Consider the following 21572-nt stretch of genomic DNA (forward strand, 5'->3'; position numbering starts at 1 on the left):
TTGTTCGCAGTTATTGTTGAAAAAATATTATCAAGTGCAAATATCATGAAGTGGTACTTTACATTTCATCTTCAGTAAATGATAAACATCATTTGAGAAAAGAGTTTCCAATAACTAAATTAAAAAAGTGATTCGGATAAAGATCACTTGATAACATTTTGATTTAATCTTTGTACTTAAAAATAATAAGTTAATTGTTTCTGAAGTATATTTTTATTATTGTTATTATAGAAGTGTACATGGATCACATCAAAAACTATGTAGAACATTAAATAAATTTTTTAAGAAAATATACAGTCCATGTACTTCCATTCATTTAACCACCGCCATTGCTGTGGATTCTATAAAAGCTAAAGATTTATAATCAAATAATCAGAATGTGTTTCAAATAGAAAGACTGTACAATATACAAATTAGGTCAATCCTTATTCCACCCACATTACCACCGATATCATTCTCAGGTATGAGTACTTATGCACTTTTTATACATACGTAAAATATACAAATTAAAATTATAACAATAATTTAAATCCAATATATATATGGAGATTTTATGCTGATACTTACAGCCTAAAACTAACTAAATAACATTATTCAAATAACAAAGTCAGAACGAAAATATTTAAACAAATGAACTATTCCCAAGTTTTAAAATAATGTCATAATTATTCATTAGATTATAAAATATGCATATGGGGATACATTTTTTTGTACCTAGCTAATGAATAGTTTAAACATTTCAAGATATGTGTGTAAAACCCAAATAATAGTAAATATATACAAACTTATTTTTGCCCGCTCAACGTTCTAAGAATCTCTAAATTTTGCGTTTACTACAATTATCGTGTGAAATAAGCTAAACCCAGGGGTTTCGCAGTCCTAAAATACAGTGTTGAAGCTTCCAATAATTAATTTTGGCTGAATCAAAGTTGTATCGAATCCAAATAATTTTTCCTTATTTTAATTTTCCTCAATGATTCAGCAGGAAGTATTCAATGAGGAGATATATTTTCAACACAATTCAAATAAACGATAATTATTGAAAGTTATATAGATGATATTTTCAATCCATTAAAATTGTAGGTGAACGCTAAACATCACCTTGATGCAAATATTTGATATTGCAATTTTTTTTTATACCCCATAACTTTCATTGTTTATAAGAAAATCATATTTAATTTATCTTATTATTATTTAATTTATCTTATTAGTCTTGAGGAAATTTCTATACAGGGTTAGAACTACCCTGTCTTTCTAACGGTTCCGGTTTCCCTGTAGTGGAATAATTCTAATCATGTATAGACAAATTTTGGTACCTGTATAATATTCCGGGAGAAAATGAATACCATGGGTGAAAATTAGAAAATTGTATGAGGTCTTCAACAAAACATTTATTTTCAAATAATAACTTAATAACTTCATGCAAGACATTTCTTCTTCGTCATCTTACCTTCTTTTTTTAAATAAGTTAATAGTCATGATACATAGTTCCAAAAAATCATTGATATGAAATGCTTTACGAATTTTATCTATAAATTTCTACTTATTGCCAAATGCAAAACGGTTTAAATTTTCTTCATTGTCATATATTATCATGAATGGGCACATTTTACTTCAATAATTATTATATGACCTCTCATTTATACTAATATGAAACAATTTCTGAGATGCTGGATGTTCAACAAAACAAAAAATTTCATGTTGACATTCCCCAATTTGTTAGTATTGACAATAAATAAAGAGAGCACTAATCTACAAAGTTCTTATCGTGGTAATATTAATAAAATTATTGAAATGTTGGTATAAATCCCATGTGGAAAGTGAATATTAAAAATATTTTCCTAACCGCATTTTATGATAATATATACATGAATAGATATCTATCTAGATAAATGATGACTTACTAATCCAAAGAGATAATGCAAGCATAATAATGTATTCATTTGTAAGTTTTCACCATAGAAAACAAAAAATTCAATATTGACTATGAAATAGGCATAAAATTTTAACAAATCCAATTTTCTTCCAACTGCCTACAGTAAAATCCCTTTTACAATCACAAGATTAAGAAGAACACTTAAAAAAAAAAGTGCCAGCTTGTCAATGTATAGTAGCAAAAAAACACTTTCGGCCATACGATTATTCCAAAAATTTTTATTTGTATTAATAAAATTATTGGAGAAATAAAGCTTCATACCAAATCGTTTGTCGAATTGAACTCCATTTAAATGCACTTAACGTAGATTAAAACTTAATTTACACCTTTTTTTTTAATCTTCCTTTTGTCCATAGTTCACAATATGAAGATCCACACCAAATCCGCTCGGGACATATTAAGTATACACATAAACTTTTTGTTACGCACAGTGTTGCTGAATTTGATCAAACCATTCATTTTGAGAAAATGAAAGTCAACGAAAATGTTGTAAAAGTGGGAAAATAGTTTCCAAACCATTTCAATATAACACTATAAGGAATAAATAAAACCTTCTCAGGTGGAATCACAGAACTCTTATCAGTAATTTAAAAATCTACCAACAATTTTACCAAAAATATTTGAAGGAATTATGTTGCGATTCTTTATAGGGCAAGATTGTCCCGTTAACTAATGATAATTTTCAATTCTTCCCTTACACATCTTTGGATATAATATTGGAGTAAAACTCTTGTTGGTGATCAAACCCAGAACAATTTTTTATAGAAAAAAATTCTAGTCAGAACCGTCGAACTCACATTCCTCTATGTCATCACCGATTACAATTTCTTCAACATGCTCTTGCACCGGAATTTCCTGTTCTTCAATGGTTACTTCATTCACGTTATTCTCTAGGGTCACTTCGTCTACGAACTCCTGTTCTTCATATTTTATGCCATTCTGGAAGAACGATTCTCCAAGAAGTTCGTCTTCCTCAACATCAGGATCTTCGAAAACATCTGAATTATCGATTACTTCGCTCTGTTCATCAAGCAGTTCTACATTGTCCTCAAAATGACTCAAATGGTGCTCCTCAACAATAATATCGGAAGGTTCCGATTTCACTACAGGAACAGGAATTATTGAAGGCTTTATTTGTTTAACAATTTTAGCAGTTTTCAGAATGAAAGTTTTGTTGGGCTGTAAAATAAAAATACCGGAATAAGTCGAAATGGTTAAAGACATTCAAAGCATTTTTGTGACAGAATGGATTTGTAATAATTCATATTTTTATTGGATCAATTGACTGAACAATAATGCTAACAATTTAAAACATAATCAAAATGTTTTGAAGAAAGGTTGATTATTTGTATATTACTATATTAAAGTGTCAATTCTTTCGGATTACTTTTTTCATAAAAATAACTTATGAAATTATTAGAGCAAAGAACCAAATAAAAAAACTCTGACAAAGTGTAGCTCAGGTTGTCCCAAATTCGATTACTATGGGACTTGGAGAAAAAATCTTCAAGGACACCCGATCTCATTTTTCGAAATATTATGATACCAAAAATCAGAACATAGATATCTTGCTTCGTTCTCGATTTACAGGGCGTTGCTGAAAATAGTTCACTATATCCGGGTTTCTGTTCAAGATATACGAAAAATTCTGATATCTCTTTTTTCAGTGATTTTTATAATACTCATAACAGATCATAGAAAACAATTACCGTTTTAGAGATATAGAGGAGAGTTAGTGTTTCTTAAATGGGACACCCTATATTTTTCAACGTTTTTTTACTACATTATTTTTATGGGACGCCTTTTATGTAAACAGTTTTCATTTATTTCGAGATTTAATACGTTTTTTCCATTTTATAATTGTTATCCAGTCATATATAGTGTGTCCCATTTGAAACTCGCCTCTATATCTCTATAACGGTAATTAATTTCTAATTGAATGGGACACCCTATATATGACTTGATCACAGTTATACAATGGACACAAAATGAATTAAATGTCGAGATAAATGAAAAGTATTTAAATATAAGGTGTCCCATCCAAAAAAAATGTTTTCCGGCAATCTGCGGCTAAAAAACTACGTTGAAAAATATACGGTGTCCCATTTAAGAAACACCAACCCCCTATGGATAAACACAAAACAATATAGTTCAGAATAAAATGAATTTCAAGAGCGGAATCAAATTCAACTAAACGTCAACGTTTTCCCATTTTTTTTTAAATAGATTCCACACGTTCCAAAACTTGAAATGATGAAGTCAATGAAGATAAACAATTTAATCATTTTGCGACTGAATCGCCGAATTTACCGAATATTACAAAACAGAAAGAGAAATTATAAATAGCCTGAACTGTCATTACGATGTCAATATTGTCAATCGAACGTCTTGTCACATTTGAATGAAATTTGAATTGACAACGACCGATGACAACAAGTTGTCAACAGGTTGACAACAAGAAATTGTCAGTTTGAATCGTGAATGTCAACGAAAACGTGTTTCTTGTGTAGTGATAAGAAAGTGGCAAAAATCGTCTTGAACACCATAAATAATTTCATTAAATTTTTATGTACTAAACTGGGAAACAGATGGGGTAAATAACATCAGTAATTATAAATTTTAGTTAGTTTGTTTCACAATTTATAATAAAAGTATTTACATATTTATACTAATCTGCATGAAGTATTATTTTGAAGAAATGATATTGTTTTGCTGTTTTCAATGGAAAGTTAAAACTTTCAACTGAAGAACAAGGTTCAAAAAGTAATTCAAAAAATATGTTTCTTGTAACAGTGCAAAATGATGCTTTCATTTTTTTTGGACAAATTTGGCTTTATTATTCTTCATATACTATTCTAACTGAAAACTGGTAACTAGAGAAATTGATTACAAATGTTAACTTGAAAACTTTGCTTCATTGAAATACTTCGACAAATCAACATATATTTAGGCAACTAACCTTTTTCGAATTGTAAATAACTATGGCAAGTTAGATTCATTTTGAAAATTTTTGAAAGAATATCACCTACTTTTTTTATTATTTCAAATTATAAAAAAAAACTTACATTCGATGTCTCAATCTTGGCTAACTGTGGGACAACTTGGAGGATAACATTTTTTCCAGATGGTGTTTTTACCATGACTAAGTTTGTGGCAAGATTTGAAGTTCGTGGAGCCTGTTCTGGTGTTATTTCTTCAACAGTTGCCTCCTCGATTCTAAAAGAAGTATAAAATAGTATTGTTTTGATGCAGGACTGTCAATAGCAGGTATTATGTATTAGACTTTAATTCAAATTTGTAGGTTTGGACAGATAAGAACCTACCCTCTTTCAGCAGGATTTAATGTGAGTCCATAATGTATATCTGCCTGCCATGGATTGAATTTTTGCGTTGACACTTGAGTAACAATTCCATTTTCATCCACTTCTTCAACATACCCGTTTGGCATCATAGTTTCTTCATATTCAGACTGGCTTTCGTCACTCATCCCATCAATTCTTTGTCTTTTACTTTTCGGAGAATAAGGCTCACCATTGCTTTTCACTCTTGTTCTGATTCTCCTCCTTCTTGTTATTGTATAATGAACAGAATCATATCCTTCTCTTCTCATCATTTCAGGTAAATATCTACATTCGATAAAATCATAAGTCAGAACTATTTGAATTAAATCAGTTTAATGATAGTTATTGTTGATATTTACCAAAAATAAGTTAATACTCTGCTAACTTTTATATTATTTTTGACATTAAATCCAATTTTCTTTTATATTACAACTATTAACCAATGATCTAGTAATACATAGATTTGACTCCACCACTAAATAAAGAAAAGTTGAGTCTCTGATCACATGACCATAAAGGAAGTATGAAGGAGTTTGATTCTCAACCAATGATAGAAAAGTATTGATTATTCCAATGTATAGAACCAATCAAAAGTATGCTGTGAGTCCTGTCAGCTGATGCAAACATTATGTTGGAGTCGATTCCTTTCTATCTTCATATCATTAGATCGTTGGTTTACATGATGTTATTCATTTCAAAATACTTGAATGATATTGAACTTTTTAAAATAATATTTGATTGTGAATGATTATATTCAATTTGAATATAAATATTTTGTTCTTAGCATTTCTTTTATTCATTTATAATTTTTAACACAGTTCAGCTACAGAATAATTCAACTGATATTAAAATTATTGAACTTAACAAGATTGAAATTTCAATAGTGTCTTTCAATGTTTAATAATTTCATTGAATTAATTAACTCTATAGAGAGAAAAATTATTATTCAAAAAAATCATTTCAACACAAAAAAATTATAAAAGGAACTTTCATAGCGTCAATGAATATGGGAAATTATTAATTATTTCATGAAATAAATAAAAGCAATTTATATTATTTAAATGGGTAAACACAAGCAATTGTCCTTTTAAGTAATTTCCTACTCAAAATGTTTACTTCAACTTAGATCCTGTTAGAAGTAAAGAAAAAATTTGTATGTGGGCTATTACCCTTAGCACTTCTGTTTCAAAAAACAAAGAATGATATGAGGTCAACTCAATATTATTCTATTAGAAATCCTTAATTCAGAAAATTTACTCAATTAATGATAATTATACCTCCTTCTCGCATTGATGAACCAATTGCTGATTTGCAGAACTGTTAGATTTGTTTCATGAGACAAGATTTGTTTTTCTGCTTCCGTAGGATAAGCATTAAATCTATGTTCATACAACCAACTTTTCAGCAATTTAACAGATTCTTTAGGTAAGTGACCTCGTCTTTTTACTGTTACCGGTTCATATGTAGTTTCATAATTGTAAATAATTTGTTGCTCATCTTCTGAACCAGTTTCATTTTCTTCTTCAGCACTGCTCATAGACTGAAACTGGTGCTCTAAAAATATAATTTATGTATTATCTGTCTATTGTTTGAATTAATTCTTGATGATAACAATAACTTTCATTAGGTACACAAATAATTACCTAGGTAGTGGAACTGTGGTTTTTGAGTCATTTTATCAACCTTGTATGGATAAACAGATTGCAAATATGATTAGAATGTGAACTCTTAGAAGCTAAAACCAAAAATAAGAAATTATAGACACAGTGGATTTCTGTGATTGGTTAGTATTATTTGAAATAGGAATATTATAAGGATTGATCTTGAATTTTGAACACATATTAGTTTGAGAAATATATAGCCCAAATATGTTACAAAACTTATCTATGACGTCATCAAGAGAAGGGATGGGTTGGTCGTAATGCTGACTGAAAGTATACTTACTATGAAAAATTGGAAAAAGGGCAGAAATGGTAAACAAATATTGTGTTTTTCTTTTCAAATACGAAATTTGTTTTAGCTTCAAACATCAACTTCAAATTTCAACTTCAAATAAATGTCAATCAATGGGGTTAAGCTATCACTCTTTTAGACATTCACTGACACTTCGGATTCAGATCAGCAGAATTAGCAAATCGGAAAAATTTCAAACCACAGGTTTGTCAAACTTTTAAAATATTTTCACCACAAAGACAACGAAATTGATGATCGCCATTACTTCCACATCGAACAGCATAGCTTCCTAGCGTTTTTTTACGCTTGGATATTCGTAATCTAGTGGTGATGTCACAGTTCTTCTTATCGTTTGTGGTCTTCATGATTTTAATGTTTTGAACATAATGTACTTAAAAAAGCGTATTGCTAATTTAGAGGACATTCTGAATCATTTTAAATCTACTAGTTATAATTGAAATACTTTTATTTTATCATCTTGGGAATTAAAGCTTGAAATACTAATTTAGGTCAATTGTAGTAGTAGGTCTGAAACACCATTTCAGTGTCTACCACAGAAAAGTAATCTCTTAATCTCTTTCTTTCGTATTGAGAATTCAAGCTGTCGTTGGAGATTCTCTTCACTACCACACAGTGGCGTACGCAAGAGGGAGGTAAGTGGGATATATCCCCCCAGGACGAATATCTATTATAAGTCACACCGCTCAATAATTTAATTGTTTGAAAATTTAATCAACGAATTCATCAACCAGAGGTTATATCAAAAGGCTTGATCTGGTATGACTGTCGTCGGAATAATCATTATTTACTTACGGGCTAAAAATTTCAAATTGCGAGGATCAAAATAAAAAATCGGGTAAGAATTAATGAGATTCTAAAGTAAAAGCTCCGAACTACGCTAATTGAAAATCAATTTCAAGAATTTATATTATATCTATTCAATAATTTAATTGTTTGAAAATTTAATCAACGAATTCATCAACCAGAGGTTATATCAAAAGGCTTGATCTGATATGACTATCGTCGGAATAATCATTATTTACTTACGGGCTAAAAATTCCAAATTGCGAGGATCAAAATAAAAAATCGGGTAAGAATTAATGAGATTCTAAAGTAAAAGCTCCGAACTACGCTAATTGAAAATCAATTTCAAGAAGTGTCTGTAAATTCGAAGCGATCGGAAAACGAATACTCAATTTTTTTTTCTTTATCCCCCCAAGGCTTATATCTGTGTACGCCACTGCTACCGTAAGTAACTAGAAAATATTTAGGGTCACAATTAGACAGTCATATTTAAATTTATTGATATTCTTTTTGCCTGTATCTATTGTAAGTACATTGATGGAAAAAACGTTATATGTAATATTGTAGGTATTCTTCCTTATCAAATTCTGATAAGACATTGCCGAAATCCTCGTCGAACTATATTAATCTTCTGTGCTTCAAACTGTTCCGTTATATTGGCGGATGCGCGAGATGCATATTCATCCTGAACATGCTTCTTTATGGTGGAGGCATCACTGAGTAAAAAGTCTTTCAATTTGAAAAAAATCACCCTCCATTTACTAATAATAGCTATTCGCTAGAACTATTACAGCTTTTAATACCCGGTTGATATCTATATTCTATCAACAAACAAACAAAAAATATTAGAAAAACCATTTAAAGAGAAATTCATTACTTTTTATCCAAAATATACAGGGGCACAATAGACCATTAGGTCGCAGTGAAACGAAACGTCCTTAATTAAATCTAAAATATACAGGGCGAGTCATGACGACTGTACATATACAATGATTATTTTCTCATTGAATTCAGTTTGAAAAGCTGAAATACATGTCACCTCTGCACATCATACAGCATTTTCATAATGTCATGCCGTTTCCAGGGCTGGCTTATGGAAATTTCCCCACTGGAAACAAATTAGTTTTGAGATGTAGTAGACAAAATCAATTCTCTCCATCCTGCCAGCGGCCATCAAATAAAAACTTAATTATTGAGTAAGTACATATTTCAATACTCTATGGTTTGATACAAGATACAACTTTCTTTCGATTCTTCATGTTTCGGCAAAACCAATGATCGGAGTATTCCAAGAACGTAAGTTATCATTAATATTCGATTGATGGTATTGCCAAATGATAGAAACATTCTCTTGAATTCACTGCATATATTCGTTAATATCGGTAATTATTTATGATGACAATTGTAAAAGTTGATAAACTATAATATCTACAATTTGTCCTCAAGATAAATAATTTTGGTCTCCAACAACCAACTATATTACGTATATTACGAGTTGTTCATTTGGGAAGGTATTCATTAATTAAAGAAGGCAAGTTTCCTTGTTTCCTTTATATCGATTGAATATTTGTCAGTTGTCATTCCACCAGAGGATGCAATTGATTATGATGATCAAATTTTGTTTTGTTTCAACTGTTAAAATTCTAACGGCTCTAAAAGAAACCATTTTCAAAACATAAATGGTTGAAGTTATAAAGAACTTTATAGGTATATACTTTCAAAAAACGGTTTAGTAAGCAGGTAATGTAGGCACCTAATAAATGTTTTATTAGGGATTATACACATGTAACAATATAAAATCTCCATTTTGAAAATAACTTTTACGGAGATGAAGTTGTTCTTGTTTATTATTATAGCAGATTAAATTTTTCTAATCTCTTCCACGTGGCCCAAAAAAAAATCTAAAGGTGCTAAATCACTAGATCTTGGTGGCTAACTGTAATCACCTCTTCGAGAAATTGCCAGAAAACTTTTCTTGCAAAATTGCAATTCTATAGTTGCTTGGGTGGCACGTAGCGCCGTATTGTTGACATTCCCATTGGTAAATCCAATATATAGGGTGAGTCAAAAGTGCTTGATCGGTCGATAAATCTTGGAAATTTTGGGCTAGGAGAATGTTTCAAATTTTGACGGAATCGACAGTACTTAGCGCATAAGCTTGTAATTTTTGACTCTACAGGCTGGTCCGAAAGTGGTGAAACACGATACCACTCCTTTTTTTTAAGAAAATGTCCAATTTTTAGATCATACTCGTTATCTCCATGAAATTCTTATTTTGAAATACCCTTCTTGTCACCATTCATCTTTTTTTCTGACTTAGGCCACTCTATCAACAAATTTCATGCATATAATGGTTTAAACTAAAGATCATATCTTGAAAACCATTCGAGATGCTTGTACGATCTTTATTTGATGAATTCCCGAAAAGTTTTCAAGTCTTCTACAAATTTACCTATTACTCTATAGGTGGTCCGAAAGACACTGCATTTTTTTCTTTTTCACAATGCTTCGCATTTCATATTTTGTACAGGGTCTGGCATATTATAAGTAGTTTCAAAGGCATTCAGTTTCAAAGGTATACGATTACTCAAATCTACTTAAGACTTATACTAATAAAATCAATTAAAGATAAACCAAATCAAAGAATTCATCAAAATATTTTGAAACTTTCATTTTGACAAAAAGAAATGAAGGAAACCACATAAAAAAACAGAAACATATCCTGAATTCTCTCAATAAGTTCGAAACTACTGCATATTAATTTATACGATAGAATCTGGTGTGCAATATAAAATATTGACTATTGTAAAACATTATATCTTTGTTCTGCAAATTTTATGAATTTCTCTTGCTACAAATTGCTTCTTATTTAATTTCAAATTAAAATAAATGTTGATCAACATTTTGTTTTGTGGAAACCAAATTTAAATAGTTTCATAAGTTACAACACGAGATAACGCACATTCAAAGACAATCCCAGGATAATCTAGTTCCATTTTTAATTACCGAACTAGCACAATCCATGATGCGATTCTTGAAATCAAGAAATTGTGAGTACCTGCAATAATTTAAACTTCAATCTGTATCTGAGGAGTCGGTAAATTTTCCCACAAGGCAAACAAAGCCACAATCAATCACGGACATACGTTATGACGCTCGGCTTAGAGTCTATCATTACCCCCACTCCGTCACCAGCGCGCGACCTCATTGGTGGGATTCTTTCCCTGCAAGCTCACGAACTCAAGCGCGCAAGAAATTTGAAAATGAACACAACGCTAACAGCATTTGTGTCTGAGAGTTTTAAACGCGTTGAGAACGTCGAGTGGCGAAAGAACTTTATCCCATCAGTTGTGCTCTAGTGAATTTTCGGTGATTTTTTCGTGTGGCTTTATCGAAAGCAAAACAGCGGTATTCTTATGATTTTAGGTGGGTGGGGGTTTGGTGCATGTTTTTTTCCATCATGACTAGATCCACACTCATCCAAAAACAAAGGATGTTCTCCATTTTCCAAAGGATAACTTATTGCAGTTCTCTCAAGTACCTGTTATAACATATGTGAATTTTTGAGTAAAACCTGAAAAGGGAGTTTTGTGTCGAACCCAGCGCAGGTAATATTTTGGGTTCAAGAAACAACAATACCAGCCAACCGTTTCTCCCTGCAACTGTGAGAACACCTGTTGCTAACGACAAAGAAGGCGCGTCAGTTACTTTTTGAGTTGTTGGCTTTATTCAAAATGCTTTGTTTATTCGTTCTGAATTAAAAAAAAAATTATACTTTTTGTTTCTTACATTCTCGAACAATTTATTACACTTTTGGAATATTCAGAAAATTCATTATTATCTGCTAACCTACGCCAAGTGTTCATTTATTATTCCACAAGAGTCAACCTTTTTTTTTCTCAACAATAAATATGCATCACACATTACACTGTATGTGTGCAGAACATAAAAAACAAGCACACAAACCTAAATATCGACTTGTGAATTTTTTATCGAACATTTTCGTATACAGATTATACTTATTTTATTATTTTCTTTTTTTTTTGCTATGCATGTATTTTTAAAATTTTAAAATCTATAAATCACGAATCATTTCAGTGATAACTATGATAAGATACATTTAGATATTTTTTAAAAGTAATTTAAAAATATTCAAAAATGAATTAAACAAAATTGTAAATTAATTCAATAAAAATAATCTTTATGTCGATAGAAATACTTGGAATATTCATACATTTCAAGTTGAATAACTTCTTCTAATCATCTTTCATGCTAAACACCCACTTAGCCATTTTTTGCAAGAATTCAAAGTAATTCAAAAAGTAATAATAGTTTATTAGTCTCACTTGGCTTAACACATTCAAAATATATATTTTCTGACGAAAATATCTTTCATTATAAAATGAGCTTGAAAATAAAGAAAGGGTAGCTTTCTTCAACCGAATTAGTATATATTCTTATCAGAAACTATAACCTAACAAATTTTCATTCGTGAATTAAAGAGAAGAACTGAATGAAATAATACTTAGTGGACACAATTCTTTATCTTTTTTGTGAAAAAGTTTTTTTTTTCATTTCTTTTGAACCCTTATTTTTATTGGAAATAATTTTTGTTTAAAAAAATCATTTAAAACAGTTATGACCAAATATTGCTATTTTTGTGAAGCCCGTTGTATACATATTTGCATAATGTCAATTCTAATCGCTATTTAGATATGAATTTGAGACTGTGGAAACATGACTAATTACTCAATTCCAAATAAATTTAATTTTGCACTGAATCAATTTCATTTTTTCTCTCTTCCATTCTAACAATGTTGTTAGGATAAATATCACGTCCCATTTAGCTATATAGGTTTATTATTTCCATTGATAAACGATAAAACTTATAATCTCCCTGGAATTGAAGTTAAAATTTAGAAATTTATGAAATATAAATTTCTTTAGAATCTTTAGAGATCATATTTTCAAGAAAAAGGTTTTTCTACCGCCTCAATGCTCCTGTTAGCTCATGGGACCAGATTTTGAAGGCAGAAAGTCAAGAAAGAGTTTGACGAAAATTTTATACTTTCCCTAAAACCAATTCATACAAATATCAAATTGAAAACACTGCAAATGAATAAAAAATATAAAATTATCAGTGTAAAAAATTCAGGTACCTGAATCCAGTGTCGGGAGTCAAATCCTGGGTAATTCGTTATGAAATCCAATAGAAAATAACAAAAATACATAACTCCGGAACTATAAGTGGTAGAACTTAACATCAGTAAAAAAAATGTTCACATCAATTTTAGGATCGTATGTTTTTATGTTTCGGAAAAATGAGTTTTGTTCTTGATTTTTTGCTGAAAATTCATGGCATACCTATAATAGCAATCGATTCCAATCAGTTGGAATAAACTCAATATACATGACAACTGATTAGTTAATATGTACATATACCTATACATATATTGTTAATCTACCTACCATTTTCAAAGTACTTAATTCATCATTCTGCATACGAGGTGTTAATTAACCAAAGACAAGCGTATCAAACTTGAAAAAAAAATTAAAAGGTTATTAAACATGCGTTGCTTTCATTAGTCAATAATCAACAACTACTTTCAAAACTAAATATTTCCTTTCAAACGAATATAAGGTTTAAATTATTATTTAATGGATTCAGTCCTTAAATTTATTAGGTATCAAATGAAATGAAACGAAATTAATCTCTAATGGCTTGTCCAAATTAACATTACATTTCATTGAAATTATCAACATTTTTGAGGAATTCCAGTATCGAATAAAAAATCATGTATTATTACAATCAAAAAAATAAGTTATAAAAGTTTTAGGAAGAGGGCTAGGTACTTGAATTATATTGAACTGTTGACTGTCAAAGATTTCCCTGAATCAGTTTCTTAATTAAAGAAGCCTGAAGACGAAACTTATATACATTTTTTCGAGGAACTGTTGAATCTTAATTGTGATAAAATGCATCATAATTGATGAATCATCAATAATCATGTTCATGTTCCAATTACTAATCCATACAACCTATTATTCAGGGATAATAGTCTGCAATAAATATATTTTATGGAGTATTGCCACAACATCATGTGTTGAAAATTATTTATTTGATAATTTTTCACGGTAATTGTTATTACTCTTTCATCAGCTGGGTTCTCTAGATCGAATTCTTGATTAAGCGCTTCATGCGTTTATAGCTTATTTATTAATTTTTGATTATTGGTTTCAATAATAAAACCTTTTGAATTGTTCGGGAAAAATCATCAATCCCTGTGAATCATTTATAATGTATGTTTTGAAATGTATCGAATGAAATCACTGCAATTTTTCACCATATCTCATGGATTCATAGAATATTTTGAATCCTTGAATAATGCTTTTGCATTGATGAAATTTGGTGAAAAATTTGTTGTTATATGCTATTGATCCTCTTAGTTTGATAATGAATTCAATTTATTCTGAAAGCAAGGAAAACAATTTAACAATTTCTAAACGTTGTTGAAGCCTGTACTCAGATGATTAAGAATAAGAAATATCAAATCGTAATACACAGTGCTTCACTGAGAGAAATCCATAATTTTGTTATTAATAAAGCACTTATTTTGAGGTTATTTATTCACAACTATTACAGCAGATTTATATTTGATATATTCATTAATAGTTAAATTATGCATTCAAAACAGTTTATTAATAAAGAATAAAATATTTGTTTATAAGGTATTTGATAATATTTAATATATTTCGGTGATCTGAATTGATTATTATTTTTATTCAGCATGGATACATATTATATATAAATAAGGTTTATTAATTATTACTCAATGATATATTAACCACAACTATATTTATTTACTTCAAATGGATATTTCATCAGCATTATTAATATAAGTTATGCGTAAAAAAATGAAGTGTAATAATAAATGATGATTATTGGTGGGATTTCAAATAAATGATTTATTTCCATGAAACTAATATTTGTTTGTCCATATATGCAATAAATGATTTATTAACTATAATGCATTTTCGATAATATCAAATAAACACTTCTCTCAGTGTTCCATTTTCACCATTTTGAATTATATGAATACCGAAAACCCGGTATATCTATTTTAATCGGTTATTAAAAAAAAATAATCCTCTATTGAATTATTGATGCGGAAAAGAATTCATCAAAAATATTCGTCTATACATAAGTAATTCCCGATAATTTCTCATCAGGTATTAAAAATTATTCATAAAAGAAAATAATTTCAACTGAAAAAGGCTAATAATAAAAACAGTTATTGACTCATGTGACTTGAAAATTTAATATTTTCACATTTTCTTTCAAAAAATCGAAATTACCTATATCTCGGTATTTTTTATTTTAATAATCACATATAATTAAGAGAATAGCGAAGCAGACACCATTCTCAAATTTCAAAATCATGTTTATTACGAATTATAAAAAAAATATACCATAGAGGAAAAACCAGGAAAAATAAATTAATCTGAATGCACTACATTATTATTCAAATTTTCTCTCCAAAGATTATTTATTACTGTTGAGGTTATCGACTGAAAACGAGGGAGAAATTTTCACATTTTCTTTACATTTTCTTTGCAAAAATCAGAATTGCCTATTTCCTCGGTATTTTTTATTCTTATCATCTCATATAAATGAGAGAAGAGTGAAGCAGACCGCATTCTCAAGTTTCAAAATCATGTTTATTTATTTTGATGCAGAAAAAGCTTTTTTCGAAAAAAAAAATTTTTATTAAGAATTATTCGTAATTGAAAATTGCATTCGTTTATGGATTTTTCAACAATCCCAACGAGAAATTAGTTATAAATCATGAAATTTAGTTATCCAAATATCGAATTTTAGATTCTTTCTGTGTTTTCCGGAAGTCACAGACTATTCCACACTGTGAGGAATTGCGGTTTTTTCCCCATTTGAGTTTCTTCCTCGATAAGTTTTAAAGTATTAATTTTAAGTATAGGGTTTGCTCAAGTAACCCCCACTATTTTGGTACGTAGAATCGACTGAAATAATAAAAAAATATAAGTTATAATTGGAAAATCTTGAGTTTTGATGGATTTGAGTTGTCCGAGTTAATGATCTTCTTATGAACACTCTGTACATTTTTGATCCAAACAGCAAACAGTCATATAATACTAGGTATTTGCAGAATCGAAAAATGAAAATTTTTTCTCGAAAAAAGCTTTTTATGACGGGAAATTAAAAACCACCATTTTTTTCATAAGAATCCCATTAACTCATGAACAGTTAAATTTTTACCCAAGGTTTGGCTTATTGCCGAAATTTTCATCGAAAAAGCTATTCAATGATGGAATATTATACTGGGTGTGCCATTTGAAATAAGGAAATTGTAGTTTGTTTTTGGTATAACCGGAAGTTGTAGAGATCTGAAAATATTTTAGGGAGAAAGATCATTGTCTCAAACCGCAATATGCAAATTTTCAGCCCAAAATTATGATTAGTCTTCTATAAACGTCTAATAGGCTATCCCGGTGATTCACCCTGTATACCTCAGAGAAAAACGAGGAAAAAAACCAATAAAACAAAATGCACATATTATTATTCAAATTTTCTCTCCGAAGATAATTCATTACTGTCGAGGTAAACTATTGAAAACGAGGGAGAAAAACTAATTTTCACATTTCCGACTTAGCATTCTAAATTGAAATGAGTAAATAATTTGATACTGTACACCACATCGAGTTCATTCATCACGCTTGAAGGTGCCACAATAGAAAGAAGCACAATAAAAACCTGATGCCTCTAAAGTATCTCCTTGAAAAGTGTAATGTACTGTCTTAGTCATTTACCTAAATATCAGTGTGGGAAATAACCACTTACCATGACTGTTCTTCCTACGATTATATCTATACGAAATTAAAATGTGGAATTTAATATATTCCCATTTGTTTGATGAATAACCATTTTGTACTCTAGTGCGGTCCTGACCTCATCATAATGTGCATTATTTTTCTTTCGTAGTGGAGATATCTAGGATTCTCCTCGTTCAAATAACTATATCTGAGATTGAAATGATTATGAGATAAGATCAGTTATTGTAAATTATCTTGGCTCCAATTTTTTTTCAAATTATTTTCAATAATGAATCTGAACCATCATTATCCTTTGAAATATTCAATAAATCAATATAGGTTCTGCAGAATTTAAGTGTCAAATGATATACAGGGTGTTCGGTAAAACTTTGAAGAATTATTTTATCTGGTTTTTAATTTTTTCCTTTTTTCAAAGAAATATGGACCAATCATTCCACCAGCATGAATTGCAAACCACACATTCACTTTATCTGGATGGAATTGGGTCTAACAAGTTTTTATCGTTTAATTTTTGTCTACCATACCACGAACAGTGAATCGATATAATTTGAACTCTTTATTCCAATCTATGAATACGCTGAAAATTAGCCAAAATTGGAAAATTTCTTCAAAAAAATTAGGAACAACGAAATTAAAAACATGTATTCTTTTCTAGTTGCAATATGAATTCCTAATCTATCAGATAGCTAGATCTACCGGCTATTTTGATCTACCAACAAGGTAGATCAGCTGACTTGGTAGTTTCAAGTTACTAGAATTGAATTTTTTTATAACAGTTAAGCTTTTCTGTAAAATTAGAGGAAATAATAAATTATATTGAAAAATTTGCTGCATTTTTTCTGTAGAAAACTACTTTAGACAGACCTTTGCATATCCAAAGCCAAAAATAAGTTTCATGATATTGAATGGAATGTTTAGAAAATATGTTTTAAAGCATCTCACCGCCAAGCTCATAGCTTAGTATATCCTTGGCCACAGAAGTGCTGTTTTTGACTTTCTGAAAATGAGTAAAACAGACTTCATTTCAAGGACACAAAATGGGCAATAAACCTGAAAATATCCTGTTTAACCTCCTTCACAAGCTTACCGATTTTCACTGAACAAAAATTGCTTTCTGGGATAAACTGTTTAAATTGATTATCAACATATCTTGCCAATACTTAAATAACTTTAAAAAAAATGGCAACCTGTGTGAGAAAAAACGCATGAATCTTTTTTTGGTCATTTGATATTATCATAAAATTCGTGCCTTGAAATTATATCCCATATACATTTTCAAGGCGAACCTTTGTACTTGTAATTCGTAGTTGTGGAATTTGATACTCTGTTCGTACAAATGATAACGAAAATAAAATAACTATGTAATTGCATAGCCCTGGTATCACCATTCACCAATAATTCCTGAAAGTAGAGGCTATCGTCCCACCATTGGATATAAATGTTTCTGATGAAGTTTGTATGATCAGGGAGTGGCAAATAACCTATTCAAAATAAATAAAATCATTAGCCCTTATTATATGTTGAATGGTGATGGTTCCTACCTTCATTTAAGTTTTGTTTTAGATATACATAATCTTGAAAATCAATCGATTTCTGAGGTTTCTCATCAGTTTTACCAGTAGTTGAACAAATGTCAGCAATTCCGATTAAGATGTAAGTTTGGATCTTCTAGAGTGCTTTAATATCCCCTAATTATTAGTATACCTAACAGGCCAATTGAAAAGTCCCCGGTCTACCATAGTAAAACACATTTTTTTGGCAAAATTCGATTTTATTATTCAACATAGTTGCCTTCGAGGGCGATACAGCGATTATAGCGATCTTCCAACTTTTCGATACCATTTTTGTAGTACGATTTGTCTTTCGCTTCAAAATAGGCTTCAGTTTCGGTAATTACTTCTTCATTGGCGCTAAATTTCTTTCCAGCGAGCATTCTTTTGAGGTCTAAGAACAGGAAAAAGTCACTTCTCAGAATCATTAACACGTTGTTGGTTTTGATCGATTGTGATCTCGCGCGGCACCCATATTGCACACAGCTTTCTCATGTAGAAATATTCGTGAATAATATGATACACGTTCAGATGATATCTTCACAATGTCTGCTATCTCGATCAACTTCACTTTACGCTCATTCAAAATTATTTTGTAAACTTTTTTGATTTTTTCGTCGGTGTCAGCCTTTTTTTGGGCGTCCTCTGCGTTCGCCGTCTTCGATGCTCATTTCACCACGTTGAAACTTGGCATACCTATCAATGATGGTTGATTTTCCTGGTGCTAACCCCGGAAACTCTTCATCAAGCCAAGATTTTGCTTCAACTGTATGTTTGCCCTTCAAAAAGCAATATTTTATCAGTCCACGAAATTCTTTTTTTCCATCTTTTTTCAAATAACAAAAGTAGTTACGCTCACAACGCAATATCGCACGAACTAATGGTCGGACTGCTGTCAAATATTGACACTTATCATTTGGGACTTTTCAATTGGCCTATTATAGAGGTATCACACGCTTTTTAGTTCAAAGAACAAGGAATATAATACTGGTGTAAGACAAAAACCATTTTTGAGTTATTTGCAGCTTTGATGGTGCTTATCTTTGGAAATAATGGTCATTGAATGAACTTATTTTCTTTTATAGGTACCAAATATCCTACAAATTTTTATTATTGAATTATTGAAACCCTTCTTCATCGCTATTGTGAAAAAGTTCGATTGTTTCATCTAACGTACGCAATTTCACTGCAAACTGCAATTTTCAGATAATTTACTCCTGACTTTCTTGTAGATTACCTACATTGTAGCTATATATCCCCAGGAAATATCCATCACGCATTCACTTTTTTTAAAGAATAAACGAGAAAAGCCTGTTGCCGATAGTGCTCCAAGGATTCTCACGTTAATATTTCATTTCTCGTATTCCAGTTCATCAACATCTTAATTGATGCCATATCCTCAACCCATCATATAGATCAAGAGAGGTAGATGTAGACGATCCTTTGTGATATTAGTACTACTCCATAATAATAAAAGTAAAACATAAAGCGTATTTTTTATTATGAGTTGTTAAAGTTTTATAACGAGGCATTCTTCAAAAGATATTAGACGACACGAAATATTGTATTACCTTTGGAATAATTCTAGAGAAGGAAGAACTTTCCTGAAATTTTCAAAATTAATATACTTTCATTAGTATTTGGATTATATTATAAAGTTAAATCGAAAATAGCTCAGCTTTCTTCATAGGAAACAAATACAGTTAGGAGTGAAGATCAAGGAAGGCATAGAGCTGAGTCCATTAGCTTCACTTTGTTTTTTTGATACTCGTTGACCATTTTATTCACAAATGAGCAATATGTTTAAAAAAAAAACAATTTCTAAACCTTTTTGAAGTTTAAATCTTTCCATGATCAAATAGCAATACCTAATACAAATGACATAAGAAATGTAACACAAAAGCAGTTTTGCTATTATAAACATTTTTGGTCGTATCATTCCTATTATAAAACCCTTCACTCTGGGTTTAAATTTTGTCTGTATTTATCAGGGTGATTCAATGTGGAAGTGGAAAAAATAACATTTTTGGATATGGCTATGTTTCTGAGATATTAGACTTGAAAGTTTCTTTATGTCATCTATACTTTTTAAAATTTCATACATAATATAAAAATAATCAAATCCAAATGTTCAAAATACAACTAATAACATCGAAACAGGCTTGACAACGCAAAATAAGGGAATCCTTTACTAATTACATGATTTACCAATTATGAGTTAATTCGCTAGAACAACTATTTCTAGCTTCGAGCGAAATTTCATGTTGATAGCAACAATAGAACCATAGAAAATTTAAGCAGAATATATTAAAAAAATATTCCAGTGACAACAGTTTTGACCGAGTTAAAAATTCAAGTTTTAATCTCTCATCTCTCGACATTTGACAAGTAAAACTACGCCATTATTAAAAATGGAATGATACACGCTTCAACAACTCGTTGAAATTGTTAAAATTCACTACAAATGGTGAAAATTTAACAGTCAAAGTTTGCAAAACTGAAGAACTTTTGGGTCGTCGTGAAGCACCTTCTCGGACGGCAATAGTGAAACTGGTAGATAAATTTGAGCTGTTGGGACAAGTTAGTTATGTGAAGAATCGAAACCGTGTGTGTCTCACAAGATCAACTGAGAATATTACTTCTGTAGCTCGTAATGTTGACGAAAACCCAGGATTGTCGATCTTGGGAATTAGGAATTCTACAAACGACATTACACCTTATTTTGTACAAAGAGCTAGGTTTTGAGCTTCTATTTTCAGCAAGACATCGATATGTGCCACACAAATAACGAAATGATCGCAATTTTGTGAGGAAAATTTCCTGGTTCTGTTATTTTATTTCTCAAAGGGATGATCACAATTGGCCAGCGATATCTTGTGATTTAACACCATTAGACTTCTTTCTTTGAGGTCCACGTAAACGATAAGGTCTATGCCAATGATGCACAATCGATTCAAAATGAAATTCTTGAAATTATCGAAGATATACAGCCTCAATGAAATAAACATTCATTGATTTCTCCTTGAATATGCTTTTTTTAATATAAAACTTTGACCTATTATTGGAAAACCCTTTAGAATAAAAGTTCCGAAAAACAAAATTTCTTGTTAATGGCGGCGT

The 21572-nt window shown here is 30.2% G+C and overlaps 1 protein-coding gene across 1 annotated transcript; it reads right to left on the bottom strand.

The window, feature by feature from the left end:
- Nucleotides 1-194: 194 nt before the first annotated feature.
- On the bottom strand, nt 195-7543 carry LOC123678772. The gene is made up of 6 exons (XM_045615982.1): nt 7222-7543; nt 6921-7012; nt 6555-6831; nt 5260-5562; nt 5002-5152; nt 195-3115 (listed from the first exon to the last, which is right to left on the bottom strand). Exons 2-6 carry the CDS (start codon nt 6949-6951, stop codon nt 2711-2713), a joined length of 1167 nt encoding a protein of 388 aa, XP_045471938.1. The 5' UTR covers nt 6952-7012; nt 7222-7543; the 3' UTR covers nt 195-2710.
- Between the last annotated feature and the right edge of the window lie 14029 nt (nt 7544-21572).

The sequence above is a fragment of the Harmonia axyridis genome, chromosome 4 (assembly GCF_914767665.1).
Source record: "Harmonia axyridis chromosome 4, icHarAxyr1.1, whole genome shotgun sequence".
NCBI classification, from domain to species: Eukaryota; Metazoa; Arthropoda; class Insecta; order Coleoptera; family Coccinellidae; genus Harmonia; species Harmonia axyridis.

Coding starts and splice junctions, on each gene's coding strand:
- LOC123678772 (XM_045615982.1), bottom strand. CDS start 6,951: ATGACTCAAAAACCACAGTTCCACTACCTAG. Junction 5,563..6,554: donor TTCATCAATGCGAGAAGGAG/GTATAATTATCA, acceptor TATCGAATGTAG/ATATTTACCTGAAATGATGA. Junction 3,116..5,001: donor CCAAGATTGAGACATCGAAT/GTAAGTTTTTTT, acceptor TTTATTTTACAG/CCCAACAAAACTTTCATTCT.